Source organism: Mauremys reevesii, linkage group 3, assembly GCF_016161935.1.
Source record: "Mauremys reevesii isolate NIE-2019 linkage group 3, ASM1616193v1, whole genome shotgun sequence".
In the NCBI taxonomy this organism is placed as follows: Eukaryota; Metazoa; Chordata; order Testudines; family Geoemydidae; genus Mauremys; species Mauremys reevesii.
In genome coordinates, this window is record NC_052625.1 from 92,319,236 (window position 1) to 92,339,402 (window position 20,167).

Genomic DNA, 20,167 nt, shown 5'->3' on the forward strand with positions numbered 1-20,167 from the left:
CCCTGTTGCCGGCCGGGTCGCAGTTTATCCTGGAGACGGTTGTCAAGGAGCGAACGCCGCGTCGCTGGGCAACAACAGACCGAGGATTGTTCGCGGGGCCCCGAGGCTGGGCTGAGCCCCGCGGCCGGCAGCCCCCGCCGCGGCCATGGCCACGGCCTCCATGCTCCCCGCGCGCAACCAGGAGGCGGCGGCTGCAGCCAGCGGCACCTACAGCTCCTGCAGCCGCCCCCGGGCCCTGCCCGCCCGGCGGAGATACCGGGGCGCCCCGGGACCCAGCGAGCAGTGAGTCCGCCCGCGGCGCCCCTGCAGCCCGCACTGCCCAGCCCGCTCAAGCGCGCCCCGGGAGCCTCGTCCCCGCCCCCAGCGCCCCCGCCCCTTGTCCCTTCTCCGTCCCGTCCCCGCCCCTTCTCCCATCCCGTCCTCCAGGGTCCCCCTGTCCCCACCCCAGCGTCCCCTGACCCCATCCCATCCTCTAGCGTCCCCTGACCCCCATCCCCAGGATCCCCTGCCCCCTGTCCTGTCCCGTCCCCCAAGTCAGTATCGGTGTAGTGAATAAGTGAATGGGTGGGGTGCGACCCTTGATTCGTCAGGGAAGGAAGCGGGTTATTTCCCTGGTCAGTGGTCTCAGTTACTCAATGTGGTATTGATGGTGTCCTGTGATGTGTTCCGTATAAATGTCTCTGGACCACCTGATGGTGTCGGACACCATGAGCAGTCTCATGAGCCGGGCGTAGCGTCGACCGACTCCGCACGCTCTCAGAACTGGCTTGTTGCGGGGGTCCCAAATGTGACTCAATCCATAACTAGCTCTGTTGATTTTGTTCCTTTATGATGTGATGTGTTACAGAGAGGAAGAACCTGTTCGCTATGCGAACCTCATGTACGATAGGAGAGTGGTACGAGGCAACACTTATGCCCTTCATACATTACCTTGGGTAGGTTCTGTTTACATAAATCTTATTATAGCTTTGTTAAAAACTAAGAGTCCATAGAACTATTATAGAATCATATTTTTACCCATTTGTACTTTAATTTTACATAAAGCACAATCATGGGTTCTCCTCTTGGATTAATATGTGAGTGTTTTCACAGTTTTAGTTTCTAGAAATTCTGTAATGTATTTTCATGTGAACTTCCACTGTTCAGATTTTGTTTTAACAGTGTTGGGAAAACTTTAGATTAAGATGTTTTCTCCTTTTTCATTTCCTTTTTGTGTATATGCTATTGAGTATAAGCCAGCACAACTTTATTTACTTCCCGGTTTGTTCATCAGCATCTCAGTGATATTAGCACAACTCTGGGAATATTGTTTCTAAGTTAACTTGTGCTCACTTATCCTGTAGATGCAGGACTATTCCAGTAAGTGAGCAGTAGACACTTAGTACATCCTCTCTACACACACACACACATACATCATTTGAAAGCTTATGTCGGTGTTAAGATGATGTATGATGTGGAGCTGTGAAGTGGTGCCATTACCATAGAAATCGGGATAAACAGTGACACTATCAACATGTTAAAATGACCACTTTGGGACAGTTCCTCAGATTTGTCACCTAAAAAGAATGGCTCGGGTTTGGGAATCTCCCTCACATCCTCAGTCATGAAGACCGATGCAAAGAATTCATTTAGTTTCTTCACAATGGCCTTATCGTCCTTGAGTGCTCCTTTAACGTTTCAATCCTCTAGTGGCCCCACTGGTTGTTTAGCAGGCTTCCTGCTTTTGATGTACTTTAAAAAAAATTGTTTGTGATTACTTTTTGAGTCTTTGGCTAGCTGTTCTTCAAATTCTTTTTTGGCCTTCCTAATTATATTTTTACACTTTACCTGCTAGAGTTTATGCTCCTTTCTATTTTCCTCACTAAGATTTAACTTCCACTTTTTAAATGATGCCTCTTTGCCTCTCACTGCTTCTTTTACTTTGTTGTTTAGCCATGGTGGCACTTTTTTGGTTCTCTTACTATGTTTTTTAATTTGGGGTATACATTGAAGTTGAGCCTCTATTATGGTGTCTTTAAAAAGTTCCCATGCAGCTTGCAGGGATTTCACTTTTGGCAATGTACATTTTAACTTCTGTTTAACTGACTTCCTCATTTTTGTGTAGTCCCCCTTTCTGAAATTAAATGCTACCATGTTGGGCTGCTGTTGTGTTTTCCCTATCACAGGGATGTTAAATTTAATTATATTATGGACACTATTACCAAGTGATTCAGCTATCTTCACATGTTGGAGCAGATCCTGTGCTCCACTTAAGACTAAATCAAGAATTACCTCTCCTCTTGTGGGTTCCAGGACTAGCTGCTCCAAGAAGCAGTCATTTAAGGGATCAAGAAACTTTATCTCTGCATCCCATCTTGATGTGACATGTACCAAATCAATATGGGGATAGTTGAAATCCCCCATTATTATTGAGTTTTTTATTTTTATAGCCTCTCTAATCTCTCTGAGCATTTCGCAGTCAATATCACTATCCTGGTCAGTAGTATATCCCTACTGCTATATTCTTATTACTCGAGCATGGAATTAATATCCATAGAGATTTTATGGTACAGTTTGGTTCATTTAAGTTTTTTCTTCATTTGATTCTATGCTTTCTTTCACATATAGTGCCATTTCCCCACCAGCACTACCTGTTTTGTCCTTCCAATATATTTTGTACCCTGGTATTACTCTGTCCCACTGATTATCCACATTCCACCAAGTTTCTGTGAAGCCTATTAAATCAATATCCTCATTTAATATGAGGCACTCTGTTTCACCCATTTTATTATTTAGACTTCTAGCATTTTTATGTAAGCACTTTAAAAACTTGTCACTTTTTAGCTGTCTGCCATTACATGATGTCATTGAATGGGTCTCTTTTTCAGTTGACTGTTTCTCATTAGATCCTATCTGTATTTTATCATCTTCCATCCTCTTTTCCTTACTAGGACATAAAGAACCTCCATTAATAGATCCTCCCCCAAGGGATGTCTCTATCCGAGCCACGTGCTCCTCCGCACCTGTCGGCTTAGTTTAAAAACTGCTCTATGACCATTTTAATTTTAAGTGCCAGCAGTCTGGTTCCATTTGGTTTAGGTGGATACATTATAGCCCTTTACAGAGAATTGTTGGGCCTAGTGTTCACAAGCAATGCTTATTTGAAGCAGAGGCATTCAATGTCTTGTGATATTTCTGATTAATATTTTAGAGAGATTTAGTTTCCAGAGAATGTTCTCCAACAGATCATTTTTAGAGTAGATCAACTTTTGGATTTAAAGGACATTGTACTCAAAAGTGACTTTGTGGAAATAGTTCCATGGTTATTATCTCTTTCTGATTACATATCAAATTTGCTCTGTTTATAAAGTTTAAAAAATGGTTTCCTAACTGACAATTCTGCAAATGCAATATTTGAATCTAAAAGTCATGGGTACCTTCTGGCTCACCCTTCACCAACAATAAAGATTCTGTAATCAGAAGCTAGTAAACAATTCTGTTGACAATATGCAACCTAGAACAGAATCCTTTTCACCCTCATAGCTGTCTGGGCTGTGCTCTGCTAACTGGAGTAAAAACTTGCTTTAGACAATAAAGTAAGCCTGCAGGCATGACTGAAAAATTTCAGAGAGCAAGTCTGTTAGTAAACTCGTGCCATTTTTAAACAGCTTATATTTCAAAATAGAACCACACTTTTAAGCTATTGGATATTTCCAAATAGCACATTACTTCCTTAGCCCCCTATCCTGCAAAGATTTACACACCCATTTAATTTTATGCACTGAAGTCCATGGGACTACTCACAGTATGTAAAGTTAAGAAGCTGTGGAAGTCTTTGCAGGGGCCATATCTTAGAGCAGATCTAAATTATTTGATTTGTAGAAATTTAAAAAAATCACTTATATTTAGAAATTATTTAGTAGTAATTTTGTGTACAATTTGTGCTGGAGTTTTTTCCTGCAAAACTAAGAAACTTTTTGTATCAACCCCCAGACTGCTCAGCCTGACCCTCTTGAGTTCCAAAGGCAGCGAGAGGCTCACAGGAAAGCACTTGCCAGAAAACGAGCAAAAGAGCAGCTTCAGTCAAGAACTCCAGAGCCTGTAGAGGGCAGAAAGCATGTTGATGTGCAGACAGGTAAAATGTTGAAAAAATCTTGATCTAACATTAAAAACAAAAAACTTTTCATTGATCCATATTAACATACTTAGTTTAATTCACATTGTTAATAGTATTGTAGGAGGAGCTGATAGTAACATCAGTAGTTAAGGTTGTCTGTCCCTTCCGATTATAACGTCCTGTTTTCAAGTTGTTTACAACTTTAACAAATTTATCCATTCAGGCTGAAATTTTCCATGTTTGGTATCTGGCTCAGGTTGAAATTTTTTTTGAAAGTTTGGACAAAAACGGTGGAGCCATTTCCAAAACTAAAGCTACTGTTAGGAAAATAAAGAAAAACTACATCTTTTTTTAGCCCTCAATGGTTTGTAGCAGGAACTTGAAATCTGGCAAGGGGGTAGATTTCAGGTCTGTGCAGTGTCTTTAGCTGCCTCTGAAAATCTGTTCAGATTTGGCTGAGCTGTACACTGGGAAAAATGCCATTTGCACATGCTCACAGGACACTTGATCTTAATTTTCTGAATTTTCCAGTGACATTGAACCTGCTCCCAGGCTCAAGTGAGCATCCCGCCCTCCTGTTTCCCAATTGCAGCAGCAATGGCTTTCCCTCCATTTACATTTCTTTTGACCCAATTAGTTCTAATCTCTTACTTTATCCACTGAATAGTGTTAATAATCTTGTACACTTCCCAGCCCTTATTACTGAGCAAGGTCTTGTATCTCAGTCCTTCCCCTCCATACACACATTTTACAGATGAGAAACTACTCAGATTCTCATTTGTCTGAAGGTTATTTCTGAAAAGGTAGAAGGAGAGCCCATGTCTCAGTACAGCAGACCTACTCTCATCCACTTAGTAACTGCCTCTCAGAATGAACATACCATGGAGAATTAAAACACACACACATTTTAAACATAGCTGGTAGTAGATATACTATCTGTGGCCTTTCTTTTAACGTGCTTTATCAGAATTAACTCCACCTGCAACAGTATTTCACAAAGTGAGCTAAAACCTGATAGTCTATGCGTAATCAAAATGACCTCATCAACTTCTGAAATCTGACAAATGAAATATCACTTTATGAATCATATCCCATTAAATATATTAGACACTATGGACAATGGGAGAATGGTAGCTCCTACACAGAAAAATGGGTGTAAATATTACATTGAGACTTTAACTTTGTAGTAATCATTTTATTGTACATTATTTTAATATGATAATTTACCTCTGTTAACAATAAGTTTGCCACATTGGCTTTTTGTGAAAAACAGAATCTTACATACAGTATTCATCACTATTGCTTCATAGAGTTGTATCTGGAAGAGCTTGGTGACCGCATAATAGAGGTTGATGTGGAGTGTCAAACAGATGCTTTTCTGGACAGACCACCTACTCCACTCTTCATCCCAGCCAAAACAGGGAGAGATGTGGCCACACAGATAGAAGAAGGAGAGGTACAAATGCAAATTTGGGTCTGCAACCATAGCAACATTTCTTATGTACGAAATAAGTTTGTGATACAAAATGAAGAGTTTAACTCAGTCAAGAAACATTTCAGAAACATGGAGGAACTACTCTTTGTAGAGAGATTAAAAATTCCCTATAATGTCTAGAGTACTTTACCGTGAGGATAATGATAATGTTAAGGAAAATGCCTCACCCCGAATGCTAATGTTTTATTTCTTTGCAGTAAAAATTAAAACATTCAGAAATTCTCTGCATGTCTGAATAATAAAATTCAGTGTGAGGGGACTAGGGATGTGCATGTGAGCATGGTTTGGGTCCAGTCTAGCCTTTTGCCTCTGACTGGAGGCTGCAAAAGTGACTGTGTTTTGAAATGGTCTGTTTATTGGGCTCACCAGACAGACTTAGACCTATTGCACGTTGCTATGGATGCTTTCTTAAAGAGAGGGGAGCCTGAAAGGGTCTCAGACAGAGAGAGAGGCTGAGCTGCTGAGGTGGCAGGAACTACCGTTAGAGGAGGGGAGAGAATGACAGAACTACCAGTATTCATGTTTAGTGGTATTTAGTCTGGATCATACACATCACTTAGTGAGGACTGAATTAATTCTTTTTTAAAACTGTGAAATAACCTAAGTCTTCCATATGATCTGGTACTGCCCATCTACCAAATAGCACCTTATCCTTTGCTTCTCTTTTTGTCCCATTCTGAGTTCAGAATTTCACACATTCCTTGCTACAGTTGGTAACATTACAGCTGCACAAAACTGTCTTCCCAGCCCTGTGTTAGACACTAGTGATCTCACCAGCTATTGCAGATGTAAGCATTTCTGTTCACCTTGATAAGACTTTAAATTGATTGGGACCTGGATACATAAATCTCTGTTTAATTTGATTTCATCCTCAGCTCTTTGACTTTGACATTGAAGTCAAACCAATGCTAGAAGTTTTGATTGGAAAAATCATTGAACAAGCTTTGCTAGAAGTCATGGAAGAAGAGGAGCTGGCCAGTCTGCGGACACATCAGTATGCATATGAGGAACTACGCAATGCCGAGCTCGCTGAAGTACAACGTCTTGAGGAGCAGGAGAGGCGACACAGAGAAGAAAAGGTATCAATATGATAGAGCAGTCCAGCAATGTCAGTGTCTTGACCTTTGGTCTTCTGCAAGCTTGTATTCATTTGGCTTTACACCACTGGAAGACAAAGACAAAACCTAAAATAAGTTTGATTAACTTAAAGGGGCAACCTCAGGTTAGACCATTATAAAAATAGCTCGATTTAATGCCTTTACTACTGCATTTTTAGTAGTTTCCATACATCAGCAGAATGTTGTGGTTTCTGTAAAGTACTGATATTCAAACTAAAATGTAACCACTTCACAGAAATGTACCTCATACATAGCAAAGAACCTGACAGCATTTTGCCTTATGTATCTGATAAAATAATTTAGTCAAGCAGTTAACTGGAGATTTCCACAAAGATACCTCTCAAATGAATGCTTGCAGTGCTCTAAAGTGAAAAAGAAAACATCCAACTTCTTAATGCACAAAATCCTGAGTGTGCAAACACTTCTTTCATGGTCTGTATGTACCAAATGAGGTATATTAAAGTGCCCAGCCATCATTGTGTTTAACTTCTCAGCAATAAGCATTTTTTGGAAACAAAGGGCAGTATTTAGAAAATTACACCATAGACCGTAGTAACATTTTTTTAGATGTAATCTTTTTTAAAATGCTTAGATCCTGTAGTGGCAATCAAAAGAGCCGGAAATCCTCAGACAGCCATAAAGTGGCGGCGATAGTCATGGTTGCAGGACTAGCTGCATCTCTTTCTCCTTCTCTGGTCTCCCTGAGTGCACCCCATAAGATGTCAATTCTCATGCCCTTACCGTCTCTTGGGTGGAATTCTGCGGTTCTCCCACTCGTAGACAAAGTCCTCAGCTACAGTACCTTTGTGTATTGACTGTGCTTACCCAGCATGTCCACCTGGACTTTCTGCCTGTGGTTCTTCCCTTAGGGAGCTCTGACCAATAGTGACTGTTTTTGTTTAACATTCAGCAGTTTTATTTGTATTTTTAATACTATCATTTTATACTAAATAGAACAGAAAATGAGAGCGCTGAAAACTTCAGAAAATCTTTAAGTAAAACCAGATTTGCCTTTTCCCACACCAGAAGCAGACCTCCTGCCTTATCAACAATAGGGATTTCCATGTCATTAGCCCAATTCATGCTGAGACACCAGAGAAGGGCATGAAGTCAGCAAAAGCAAAATCACTGCTTTACAGATGTACCAAAAATAAAAAGAGTAAATGAAGGGAACCATTCTGCTGAAATGGCTGTGAATAATGTGGTTCTGGGCATTCAGCAGTTTTGAATATAATTTGTCCATTTTAAAAACATTTTTTCCACCTGACAGGTCCGTGTACACACAGGTGGACCCCATATAAGTTATGTGTACTTATCCAAGGAACAATTGACCTCCCCCAGTTTATATGCCTGTTGTGTGTTTTAAAAGTTCATGTTTTATTAAATTCTCCTTTTGGGGGGTTGGAATTAACAGCTAAAAGGCTGAAAATTTTACATATAACATTCCTTTGACAGGAACGTCGCAAAAATCAACAGTCACAATTGCTTCAAAAGCAGAAGGAGACTTCAGAGAAAATTGCAGCAAGGGCATTTGCTCAGCGTTACCTGGCTGATCTCATTCCTTCAGTCTTTAGCAGTCTTCGTGAGAGTGGATATTTCTATGATCCTGTAGAAAGAGGTTTGTACTATTTTTTTTTCTTTACAGAAAGCATGTAATATAACTAGGGCTGTCAAGCGATTAAAAAAATTAATCGCAATAAATCGCACAATTTAAAAAAATTAATAGTGATTTATCATATGATTAATCACACTGTTCACAATAACAGAATACCATTTATTTAAATATTTTGGATGTTTTCTACATTTTCAAATAAATTGATTTCAATTACAACACAGAATACAAAGTGTACAGTGCTCACTTTATGTTTATTTTTGATTACAAGTATTTGCACTGTATAAAAACAAAAGAAATAGTATTTTTCAATTCACCTAATACAAGTACTGTAGTGCAATCTCTTTATCATGAAAGTTGAACTTGAATTATGTACAAAAAACTGCATTCAAAAGTAAAACAATGTAAAATTTTACAGTCTGCAAGTCCACTCAATCCTACTTCTTGTTCAGCCAATCACTCAAACAAGTTTGTTTACATTTGCAGAAGATTATGCTGCCCACTTCTTGTTCACAGTGTCATCTGAAAGTGAGTACAGGTGTTCGCATGGCTCTGTTGTAGCCGCTGCTGCAAGATATTTACGTGTAAGATGCACTACAGATTCTTATGTCCCTTCATGCTTCAACCACCATTCCAGGGGACGTACGTCCATGCTGGTGACAGGTACTCCTCGATAACAATCCAAAGCAGTGCAGACTGACGCATATTCATTTTCATTATCTGAGGCGGATACTATCAGCAGAAGGTTGATTTTCTATTTTGGTGGTTCGGGTTCTGTAGTTTCCGCATTGAAGTGTTGCTCTTTTAAGACTTCTGAAAGAAATGCTCCACACCTCATCCCTCTCAGATTTTGAAGGCACTTCAGGTTCTTAAACCTTGAATTGAGTGCTGTAGCTATCTTTAAAAATCTCACATTGGTACCTTCTTTGTGCTTTGTCAAATCTGCAGTGAAAGTGTTCTTAAAATGAACATGTGCTGGGTCATCATACGAGACAGCTATAACATGAAATATATGGCAGAATGCGGGTAAAACAGAACAGGGGACATACAATTTTCCCTCAAGGAGTTCAGTCACAAATTTAATTAACACATTATTTTTTTAACGAGCGTCATCAGCATGGAAGCATGTCCTCTGGAATGGTGGTCAAAGCATGAAGGTGCCTACGAATGTTTAGCGTATCTGGAACATAAATACCTTGCAATGCCAGCTACAAAAGTATCATGCAAATGCCTGTTCTCACTTTCACGTGACATTGTAAATAAGTGGTCAGCATTATCTCTCGTCAATGTAAACAAACTTGTTTGTCTTAGTGATTGGCTGAACAAGAAGTAGGACTGAGTGGACTTGTGGGCTCTGAATTTTTACATTGTTTTGTTGTTGAGTGCAGTTATGTAACACACAAAAATCTACATTTGTAAGTTGCACTGTCACAACACAGAGATTGCACTACAGTACTTGTATGAGGTGAATTGAAAAATACTATTTCTTTTGTTTATCATTTTTACAGTGCAAATAGTTGTAATAAAAATAATAAAAATAATATACACTTTGATTTCAATTACAATACAGAATACTATATGAAAATGTAGAAAAACATCCAAAATATAATTTCAGTTGGTTTTCTATTGTTTAATAGTGCAATTAAAACTGCAATTAATCGCGATGAATTTTTTGGAGTTAATCACATGAGTTAACTGCGATTAATCAACAGTCCTAACTCTAACACATAAAATAACCATAAAATTCACAATAACTTAAGACGTTTACAATCCTTTTTTCATTTAGTATTGGTTATCTAGATGTAAACAATAAAATTAAATTTCATTCATTATTTACATTTGTGACTGGCATATTTGGTATTTTTTTTTAAAAGTCAATTTTAAAACTAACATTACTGGTCGCTCATATACAACTAGATCTTATTTGTTACACCAGTAGCTAATAATTATGTTTTATTAAAAAGAGCTAAATTCAATGCATTAAAAACTTGCAACTTAATTTAAATGGAAAGTGAAAGTTAATGGGGACACAGACAAACATAGGCTGAGCTGTAGGTGGGACGATCAAAGAGTTCAGATTTTTTGAGAATCATTTAAAAACCCTGTTACAGATTGTTTGCTGTGTTGCTTGTAGCCATGCCGGTCCCAGGATATGAGAGAGACAAGATAGGTGAAGTAATATCTATTATTGGACCAACTTCTGTTGGTGGAAGGTACAAGCTTTTGAGCTACACAGAGCTCTTCTTCAGGTTTGGGGAAGGAAATCAGTATTTGAGCAAAATATAAGGTGGGACAGATTGTTAAGCATAAGGGGTAACAGTTGTAGCTAGTCACTCTAAATGAAGCAGGCAATTGAGAGTTAGATTGTTATGCATAAGGAAGGCATTTGAAAGGGCAATTAAGGGTAGCAGGCAGTGTGGTGTGTTACAGATTGTTGTAATCAGCCATAAAACCAGTGTCCTTGTTGAGTCTATGGTTTTTGGTATCTACCAGAGTTATGAATTTCAGTTCCCAAGCTTGCCTTTTGAAGGTGGTTATGCTGGTTTTCTTTGAGAACGAGTATTGAAAGATCAAATATGGAGTGACTGCTTTATGAAAAGTGTTCACCCACAGGAGAGATGGTGTGTTTGTCTTTTATCATTTTTCTGAGTGAGTTCATTCGAGAACATAGTGATTGTCTGGTTTCACCCACATAGATGTTTTTGAGGTATTTGATGCTGTTAAACATTATCAGAAGAGGGGAGGAATTGGTTGGAACAAGGATCTTGCCGATCAGGCAGGGGCAGAAGTGGAGACGGAATGGAAGACAGGCAGGGGACAAGCAGGGGAACAGAGGACAGAAGGCAGAATGGATGACAGGGAGTAAACAGTGAGAAAACAGTGTGGGGAGCAGAACTCCTAGATTTACTCCACTAATTGCTCTTTTCCTTTAGTCTGCCCCATACTATCTTTAGCTCCTTGATTCCTCACCCCTTGCTCTTGAAACCCTCCCATTCTGCTTCTGAAGGATGCTGTGGATAGGCTCTTGCCTACCCCAACACCTGCTTTCACATGGCTTCTGTGACATGGCTTCTGTGACATGAGGGATACAGCACTGCTCCACCTGTGCTTTGCCCTTCAAACAAATGGAAGACTGAGTCTCCATAGCTATCAGTCTGGCAGCTTTCATGAGCACTAAAAACTCTACAAAAGAGAACCTACTGATTGAATATTCCATTTCTGGCAGCTTGGATCACCCTAGAAGCTCGGCGATTATGGCATGAAAAGGTTAGCCAAGTGCCTACTAGTTTCAGCAACTTAGGTACATGGTATTCAAAAAAATAACCATTCGACTTCCAGGCCAGTGCAATCAGAGCAAACCTTGTTGCCATTCAAACTGGACACTACACAAAGAGATATGTTATTAGAAAGATAATCAAGAATTTACATTTTTTAAATCTAAAGTGAATTGTTTCTCTGGCATGGAAAGTTTCAGAATTTGTTAAAAAGGAAATAGCAGTTATGCAAATCAGTGGCTTCAAAGTCTGACCTTTTTAGGTCCCTGGAAGAATAACATTGTGGCACACCTGCAATTATTGGCCTAGAGGGAGACTGGTGTTTAAAAAGTACACAATTGCTTTTCCACTCTCTGTCAGCAGGGTCATTGCATGTTACAGTCACGCTCCTCAGCTCGTGAGGTGAACATCTTTCACAAACTGCTGCCCAAGGAACCATCTGCACGACAATATTTTACCATACCAGCAGGCAGCTATCTAACTTAATGCCCAGGTTGTGTTATAACTTAGTTTGGTCTAGTCTGTGTACCCTACCTTGCTGTAACCATACTACAGACCTGACAAAATCAGAGCTGTAGTATGGTTTTCTTAATATGGTTATAACAGTTTGTTTCCCTCTATACTGGAAAAAGCAAAAAGTATTAAAACAATGACTGGAGGGGGGCAACCATCTTATAATTGGCTGCCACAATATGTTTACAGTTGTAGTGTAGTGAAGACATTATAATTCCATGCAGCTTCCATATGGAGTGCCTGTGAAAGCCAGCTATAAATAAAACTGCAATTCCTTCTTCCTAACTGAAAACCAGTAGTCGTCACCTGAAGAGACAGGATGGATGTGAAAAGGGAGTGCAAGAGACAGAACTGGATGGCTCAAGGAGTTTATAATAATTCATGAAACCCATCATCTTTAGGTCACTCCTGTGAATCACAGTGATTGAGAGCCAGATTTTCTGCCAGAAGTAGGTGCATACCTTTCTATGCATGAAAAAGAGGGCATCTGTTTAGCTATGCACATCTACATGTATATCCAGCATTGCATGCAAAATATAGACCTGTGCTTCGCTTCTTGTCTCAAAGTTAGGCCCTGAAGGTCATTACCACTTAATGGCTCTTCTTCGGCTTCTGTGGTATGAGTTGTGGGTCTCTGAGGAATATCTAGTGGTAGGTGTCCATGACACAGAAAACATCATCATGTTTGGCTTTCTTGATGGCAGTCTAAGAAGAATGGTCTAGGGCTGAACAGCCATAGAAATGAGCCAAATGCTCAGCTCTAGAAATGGTCCCTCCTTCCTGGGTTTCTAAGGGGAGAGGACTTTTTCTCAATGCCATCATTCCATCTTTCACAAACAGTACATTCACTTACCCAAAAAAAAGAGAGTGATGGGGATAAATAGTGGTAGATTAAAAGATGTGAGAAAATCAGATAAGATGTATTGCCAAATTCCTACTACCTTGGGTTCCTGCTTCAAAACAAAGTTTCTATGACATATTTTTATGCACATTGATACCATGGATGTCTGTGGATATCACATATTTAGAATTGAATGAAAATGCTCTCTCTGAATTATTTTGGCTACTACCAGTGGCTGAAGTTCAAACTACTGAAATAGAATTTTGAACTTTGAATGCCCTTTTTTTCTGGTCCCATATGATGAGTCCAGAAGGTTTAACAATTTGGCCTAATAAATCACCCCAATCACATGTTTAGCTCGAACAGTAATTCTTCTTGTGGGTCAGTCCAGTCATTCATACACTGCACTTGTAAATTTGGCTAACCCTTTGATCTGTCTATCTCAGAAACAAACACTCAGAGTCTTATTATGACTACTTGTAAGTAGAGGTCTAGCTGGCAAGAAGAGAGGTACTGTCAGGTCCCAGGAGTTCAATTCTGTAATTCTTGCTTTTTAATTTATTAATACAGTAAAACCTAAGGGCACTTCCAATAAGTAAACTGCTGCCATTATTGATGACTTTAAAGCATCCCCAAAATTTCCAATACAATTCTGTGTGGCCTTTTGCTACAAGCCGCCTGCTATGGTGTACAACTTATTTTTGCTTGAGTAATGCCACTTTTGAGGACCTAAGTAATGAGAGAAAACTTTGTCAGTATGACAATTACATGCAAATGTTATGTTGCATTGAAACATCATGTTGAACATAGTGACATTTCATGGGCCCTGAAAGTACTTTCAATCTAAGTTTTTTACACAGCATCAGTCACTGGGCACAAGCAGAACCTGTGTATATCTTGCAAATATGGCAAGACATAGGGTTGTCTTGTTAAAATAGGATAATGTTGGAAATACCAGGATAAGCAGGAACTCCTTGGGCATAGAGAATTAAACAGTTTGGACAGGGCAGAGGCCAGGATATGTTCAAATTAAAAGCAGAACTGTTACTGTCCTACATTACTGAACCTTATTTTCGTCTAACTAAATGCAATTTTTCATTTCTAACTTGGGGCCTGATTGAGCAAGAGGCTGAGCACTCTCAACAACCACTAAAGTCAGACTCAATTCCTTGTAAAATCGGGTCTTTACAGGACAAGTGTCTTTAATGCACCAGTTGTCATTCAACAATGGGGAACAACCATACATTAAGTGAAAAATAGACCCTAAGATCCTATAACACATCATTAATAAAAATACTTTATCTTGCTTTCTCGCCACAAATCTTACAGATGTTGAGAAAGAATTCCTTCCATGGGTGATGGCAGAAGTAGATAAGACATTGGAGAAGAAGATTCTGGGAAGGGCAGTGCTTGACAGTAAGTTACAAAGTCATGGAATATAATGTACCCTGCTTAACTTTTTTCAGTCAGATTATTGTGAAATAAAGAAGCAGATGATATTTTAACAACAGTTGCAATTGTCCAGATGGGATGGTATTTTACCATTTTCTTTTTTTAACCTTCTGACTGTTGGACAATTCCCAGACCCATTTTATGCTGGTGATTTGTAATTATTGATCAAGTGAAAAAAAAATAGAAATACCAAGCGTGTTTCAGCAGCACATCTCTACTGACAGTACACAGCATATGTGGAATGTCTCTGACAGAGGTTACTGTTACGTTCAGCAGAAGTGAAGTGGTTAATGAATGTTAATTGTTTTCTCTTTTTATTTACATAGTTTTGTTGTCTGTGAAATAAATGAGGAATATAAACTATGTTCTTGTGTAGTAAAAGCTGTGTTATCCGGCAGTTTACCAACCAGAAAGCTCTAGAAACTGGTATTTCTGATATCCAACTGTACTTTTAATATCCATATCCAGAAGTAGCGACATGTCCCTGCTGCTCCTAGGCGCGGGAATGGCCACAGAGGCTCCATGCGCTGCCCCCACCCTGCCTTGAGCACTTGCTCCACCGCTCCAATTGGCCAAGAACCGCAACCAATGGGAGCTGCGGGGGCGGCTTCTGTGGGTGGAGGCAGCGCACAGAGCCGCCTGGCTGTGCCTCTGCCTAGGCGCAGCAGAGACATATCGCCACTTGTGGGGAGCTGCCCAAGGTGAGCGCCACCAGATCCGGCACCCTGAAACCCCTCCCAACCCCCAGCCCTGAGCCCCCTCTCACAGCCAAACTCCCTCCCTCTTAGTTAACCGAAATTTTTGACTTACCGGCACCCCCCATGCCTGCAACATGCTGGATACCAAAGTTTTTACTGTATTTAGTTTTCCATTGAACAAACTGAAGGCCCTTTTGTTCCTCAAATTGAAAAGCATATTCATTGTTTAAGGCCATTGGTATATAACAAAAGGCCTGTGGCCTCACATGTATAAATTTATCCCAACTATGTAGCAATGTGGTCATTCTAAATGAAAGAATAAGAACAGAAGAAAAATTCTTGGTCATGATTGACTGAAAAGTCATGTGGCTAGTAACTTTCCACTATTAATTTTAGATATAATCAGTATGGTGGTTTGGAACAGTGTAACTCAATCACATTTTTCATGGAGACATCTGCTTGGCTCCTCAGTAATCAATAATACTGTACTTTCCCCTGAACTAAAGCAGTAATTAATCAGATAAATGAACCAGTCTCTGATTCTTGATTGGCTCCTCAGAGCTTAACAGTATTTTAAAAAATGTCTACCTTTACAGGCTGCAGTTAAAGCACCAATCTTAAACCATGCAATAATCATACAGTTATAATTAATGCATATCAGTGTGTGGTCCCAGATTAGATTACAATTATTTTTAAACACAAATTCATCCTGTTTTGCATATATCTCTTCCTCATGGTGTCACTGCAAGTCAGACTCAAGAAGGTTGTTTGACTACCCTAACTTTGCATTTCTATACCTTGACTTTGGATTCTTTAAAATTTAGTCTGAATTCTGAATTTCTTGGGTCTATAATCTAGACCTTATTTCTTTGATAATTACAACTTTCCTCTTATGTATTTTACCCTAAATTACTGATATGTATTTCTCAAACTTAACTCCTTACTGATGACATTTTGTCTGGGGAGGTTTTTTTATTATTATTAAAAAGTTCATCCATGAACACTCAACAAGCATGTGATATACTAATGACTGGAAGATATGTAGTATCCATCTTATTTATTTTTTTTTATTTTTTTTTAGATTTGCTTTTAACTTTTAGGGCCAGATTCACCAATGTGTTCTAGCTGCTTTGCACCATCCTACAGCAGTGCAAAGTAGCTGGAGCATGCTGACTAGTTAACAGGTACTTTGCCCTCCTACCCCCTACGTTCTGTTGCACCACCTTAGTTTTCCTCCACCTGCCTTCAGTGTTTAGTAGGTCTGTTTTAAAAAATTGCCCATTGCATCAGATCTACTAAAAATCATCCATCTCCCATTTTTTGTGTAGCTAGATAATGCATGAGCTGAGACCATTTAGAACAAAAATAAAAGATCAAATACAGTGCTTAATTTCTCATGGAATCCATTTTTAAATTAATTTAAAGTTGGAAATTAATGAATGGATTTACTTGTAAATTCAAAGAAAATTTATTCTGTACTCAAAGAGTAAGTGCTACAGTTTTGGGGAGGATACATAACAGAGAGGGTGAATCTTCTTTAAGTGCAAAACTCAACTCAGTCTTAACCATAGAGCTGTTACTGTCACTTCTATATTGTTCCATTTTCTGTATTGTTTTAAAAATAAAAACCTTTTTTGGTTAATTTTTAGGCTATTTTCATTTGTCATGTTTATTAATTTTTTTTGAAGTGGGATCCCACACTTTGTGATATTTATTGATCTTTAAGGGAATAAACAGTATTATTTTGCTGCTGCTTTTGTTTCAGTGAAAGTGAACTGCACTGCTCTCCAGAGATATGTTAGATTCTTTTTGCTTTGGAGGGATCCCTTGCCTTCAATATTTACTGTCCACTCACTAGTACTGATTCCTGGCATTGTGACCTGCTCCAGCAGTTATGAAGGAACAAAGATAAGAGAAGAGAGATGATAAAACAGTTGAATAGAACCTTTTAAAATAATTGCCTTGAGGTAACTAGAGCTAATTTGGCTAAGCATATATCACAATCTCAGGTAAAATTTTCTGCATTTACTATTACATTTCACTGTTGCCCTATGAGTCAATCAATAATATAATAATATATAAAATCATCTCTAAACATTGCATTTTTTTATCTATAAAAATGTCTGTTCTGCCCTATAGTAACTACATTTGTCATTTCAGCATTGATTCGTGAGGTGGTTGAAAAGAGGTTAGATGCGTTTGATCATCCAGAAGCATCTGGTCAGCCTGCTGGGCAAACAGAAGCATCTCATCGAGGCTCTGTTCAGATAGAAGCATTACATCAAACAGAAACTCAGGAGCCTGAAGCTAAGTGAAGACCAAACCAAACATCAAGTAATCAGGTAATGGCCAATAAACACTTGGCCTAGTCAAAAGATGCGTTCACAAATCTCATACTCTAGCCTTGGTGAAGGATACCAAACAATAAGATTAGCAAAGCCTAAAATAATTTAAAAAAATATTGACATAGCTAACTTGACTAAAGAAGACAGCAGAGAGGTTACTACTAGCAAACTACAGAAGGATCTGAGTGAAATTCTGTACAGTGTTCAGTTCAGCATTGAGGTTGCATTTCTATATAACCAGCCCAAGTGCAGGTTCTTTAAATTAAAAAAGTAGTGCTGCCTGACACTTCATACAAGGACCTGTAATCGGGGGAAGGAGGGGATGGGACTATATTAACTTCACACTAATAGACACTAATTTGCTAAAAGTAACTTGCATGTTTTCATGCCACAATACAGTATACTATTATCCTAATATTTTTAATCTCAGAACAGGAATGTAAATTCCTCAAATTTCAATCCCTCTACATTTATTTCACTTTAAGACTCAGCATGATAAAGTCAGACCTGTGTCTTGTCTATCTCACCAACAGAAGTTGGTTCAATAAAAGCTATTACCTCACCCACATTATCTTTCTAAGGTTATGTCTACACTTACCATTTAAAGTTCAAAAAGTCCCTTTTTTGTGCTAAAACCGCAGGAGCATCTACATTTGTTAATGACTTTTTGTGGTGAAACTCAGAAGTTTCACCGCAAAAAGAAAACTGCCTTCACGAGAGGCATACAGCTCTTATTGCTGTTCTTTTTGTGCTGTTGTGAAAGTGAAGACACATTCTAGCAGTGTAAACACCTTTTGGCCTCCGGAGGATATCATGCAGTTCCAAAAGCGACCACTCTGGCCAGCATCTCCACTGCTCTGATGCACAATCTGCCCCTCCCCCGTAAGCCCCAGGAAGTTTGAAGCTCCCTTTCCCTTTGTTTGTAGATGTGGCGGGGAAAGCAGCCAGACAGCAGGAGGTTTTTAAAAAAATGCCACGGAAGAAACAAGGAAGTAATGGGGCTCCTGAGACATGAAGCAGGGCAGCACGGGGCACTGAGCAGGGACCCAGAATGCCTTCTGCTCACCACCTGCCCCCTTCCCACAAGATCTGTCGAGAGAGCTGCACTGTGAGATAGCTGCCCTACAGTGCTGCTCTCATCCACGATGGAAGTGCTGGTAGTGTAAACACTCTCTGACGCCTGAGGAATTGAGTGAGTACACAAACCAGCGCTTTACTTTCACTGGTTCTCTATCACTGGTGAAACTGACAGCACAAAAACTCTGTAAGTGTAGACATACCCTAAAGTCAGACCTGACAGTCTGGAATGGGGCAGGTATATTGGTCTTAGAGTGGTTAAAGCCCTGTTTTCTGTGAACTGAAAGAGGTTACCTCAGGTTAATTATGGACACCTGAGGCTAATTAAGGGCAGCCTGTGACCTTTCAAAACCTCTTCCAGAGAAAGAGAGGATAGGAGGGAAGGAAAGGGAAGCAAATTGTGGAAAGGTTGTGTAGAGCATGGGGAAAAGGCTTCTCCTAGGTAAAGAGCTGTTTTTCTCTATAAGGGAAATCTTGCGTGTATTTCTGTTTGGGGAGGGGCCAGCATAAGATGAGGCAGTACCCCAGTGGAAGTTAGGAAATGGTTTTGTTTTTGTTTTTTCATTTAAAGAAACCCCCAGGGTCTATTCTGTAAATATTGTAAATAAACCAACGTGAAGAACTACACCTCCAGAGTACAACTGATTTACCCCCAGCCCTCCTAACATCAGCGCCTTGGTGTGATGAAAGAGGTGTGTTGTCACTATCTAATCCTGTTTGTTTTGGAGGATAATATGTCAGAACATCTTAAGAGTATCCTCTATGGAAATGAAGATCAAATTTTAAAATGCCAACTTGCAAAATATTAATTTTCATTTGGTTTTGATAGCTACATAGAGCTAAAATTATAGGAATTAATAATTTATGTAGAGAGCAATCTAATTTCATTGGTGATTCTTCAAGACAGGTAGAAAACAAAAGTATTTTTCAGCCAGTGTTAAAATAATAAAGAAGAGTAAATTACATTTGTGTTTTGACTTCTAATGTGTTTGTCACAAACAAAGGTTATGAAACTGTAAATGCTGTCATATCATTTAATTAGGTATTAGCGATTTAATTTATAATACGTATCTTTTAAAAAGCTTAAACACCTTTGCTGAAAGTTACTATGTTTTACCATTAGATGTCAGTAGTATCATTGAAACTAAAATAAACTTTACCTCTTGTTAAACATTTTTCTCTTATTCACACTCCTATCAATTCTGTTCTTTCTTTGGTTTCCATGCGTGACTGAGGCTGCATACACATTAATTTAGCAGTTGTAATTTGCAGCCTATTTCAGGGTAAAATCCTTCATAGTATTGTTCCTGATTGTCATATATATTGAGTTGTGTGACAGTTTTGCTAGAACCTCCCTAGACTTAACTAACATTGGTTTATGAACTATACTCTCACTAAATGCACGAAATAGGTAAGAGATTACTTAGAGAACCTTTGTTAGATTTATTAGTGTGCCCCTTAGGTGTGAGGTAGTATCTTCTCAGTACCTTTTCTAATACAAAATCCTAACACTGAAATCTCGATCAAAATTGCTGCATTCCAACCTGACAAATCGAATATGACTGCAGAGGGAACGTGGGAGAGTTAAGCCCATTACAGGGTGCATCTGGCACCTTACATTTCTGTTGCATAAGGACCATGGCAG

General features: G+C 39.2%; 1 protein-coding gene and 1 long non-coding RNA gene across 5 annotated transcripts in view; one reads left to right on the forward strand and one right to left on the reverse strand.

Annotated features, from left to right (window-relative positions):
• The window catches only part of RSPH3 (radial spoke head 3), a 23,317-nt gene continuing 3,150 nt past the window's right edge, over positions 1–20,167 (forward strand). The window contains exons 1-9 of one of the 4 annotated variants that reach the window (XR_005596178.1): positions 4–282; positions 848–935; positions 3,973–4,114; positions 5,407–5,552; positions 6,467–6,670; positions 8,165–8,327; positions 14,280–14,366; positions 17,261–17,442; positions 18,372–18,637. Coding sequence is in view for 3 of the 4 variants with exons in the window: in XM_039530294.1 (XP_039386228.1) it covers positions 146–282; positions 848–935; positions 3,973–4,114; positions 5,407–5,552; positions 6,467–6,670; positions 8,165–8,327; positions 14,280–14,366; positions 17,261–17,415 (1,122 nt within the window). In the remaining variant the exon portion in view is untranslated. Of the gene's footprint in view, positions 283–847; positions 936–3,972; positions 4,115–5,406; positions 5,553–6,466; positions 6,671–8,164; positions 8,328–14,279; positions 14,367–16,181; positions 16,524–17,260; positions 17,443–18,371; positions 18,638–20,167 lie in introns of those variants that run through there. The other 3 variants (XM_039530295.1, XM_039530294.1, XM_039530293.1) reach the window with 3 other exon arrangements.
• Positions 6,635–20,167, reverse strand: part of LOC120400939 — a 26,775-nt gene continuing 13,242 nt past the window's right edge. The window contains exon 3 of the long non-coding RNA XR_005596179.1: positions 6,635–6,755. This is a non-coding gene — a long non-coding RNA (uncharacterized LOC120400939). The remainder of the gene's footprint in view (positions 6,756–20,167) is intronic.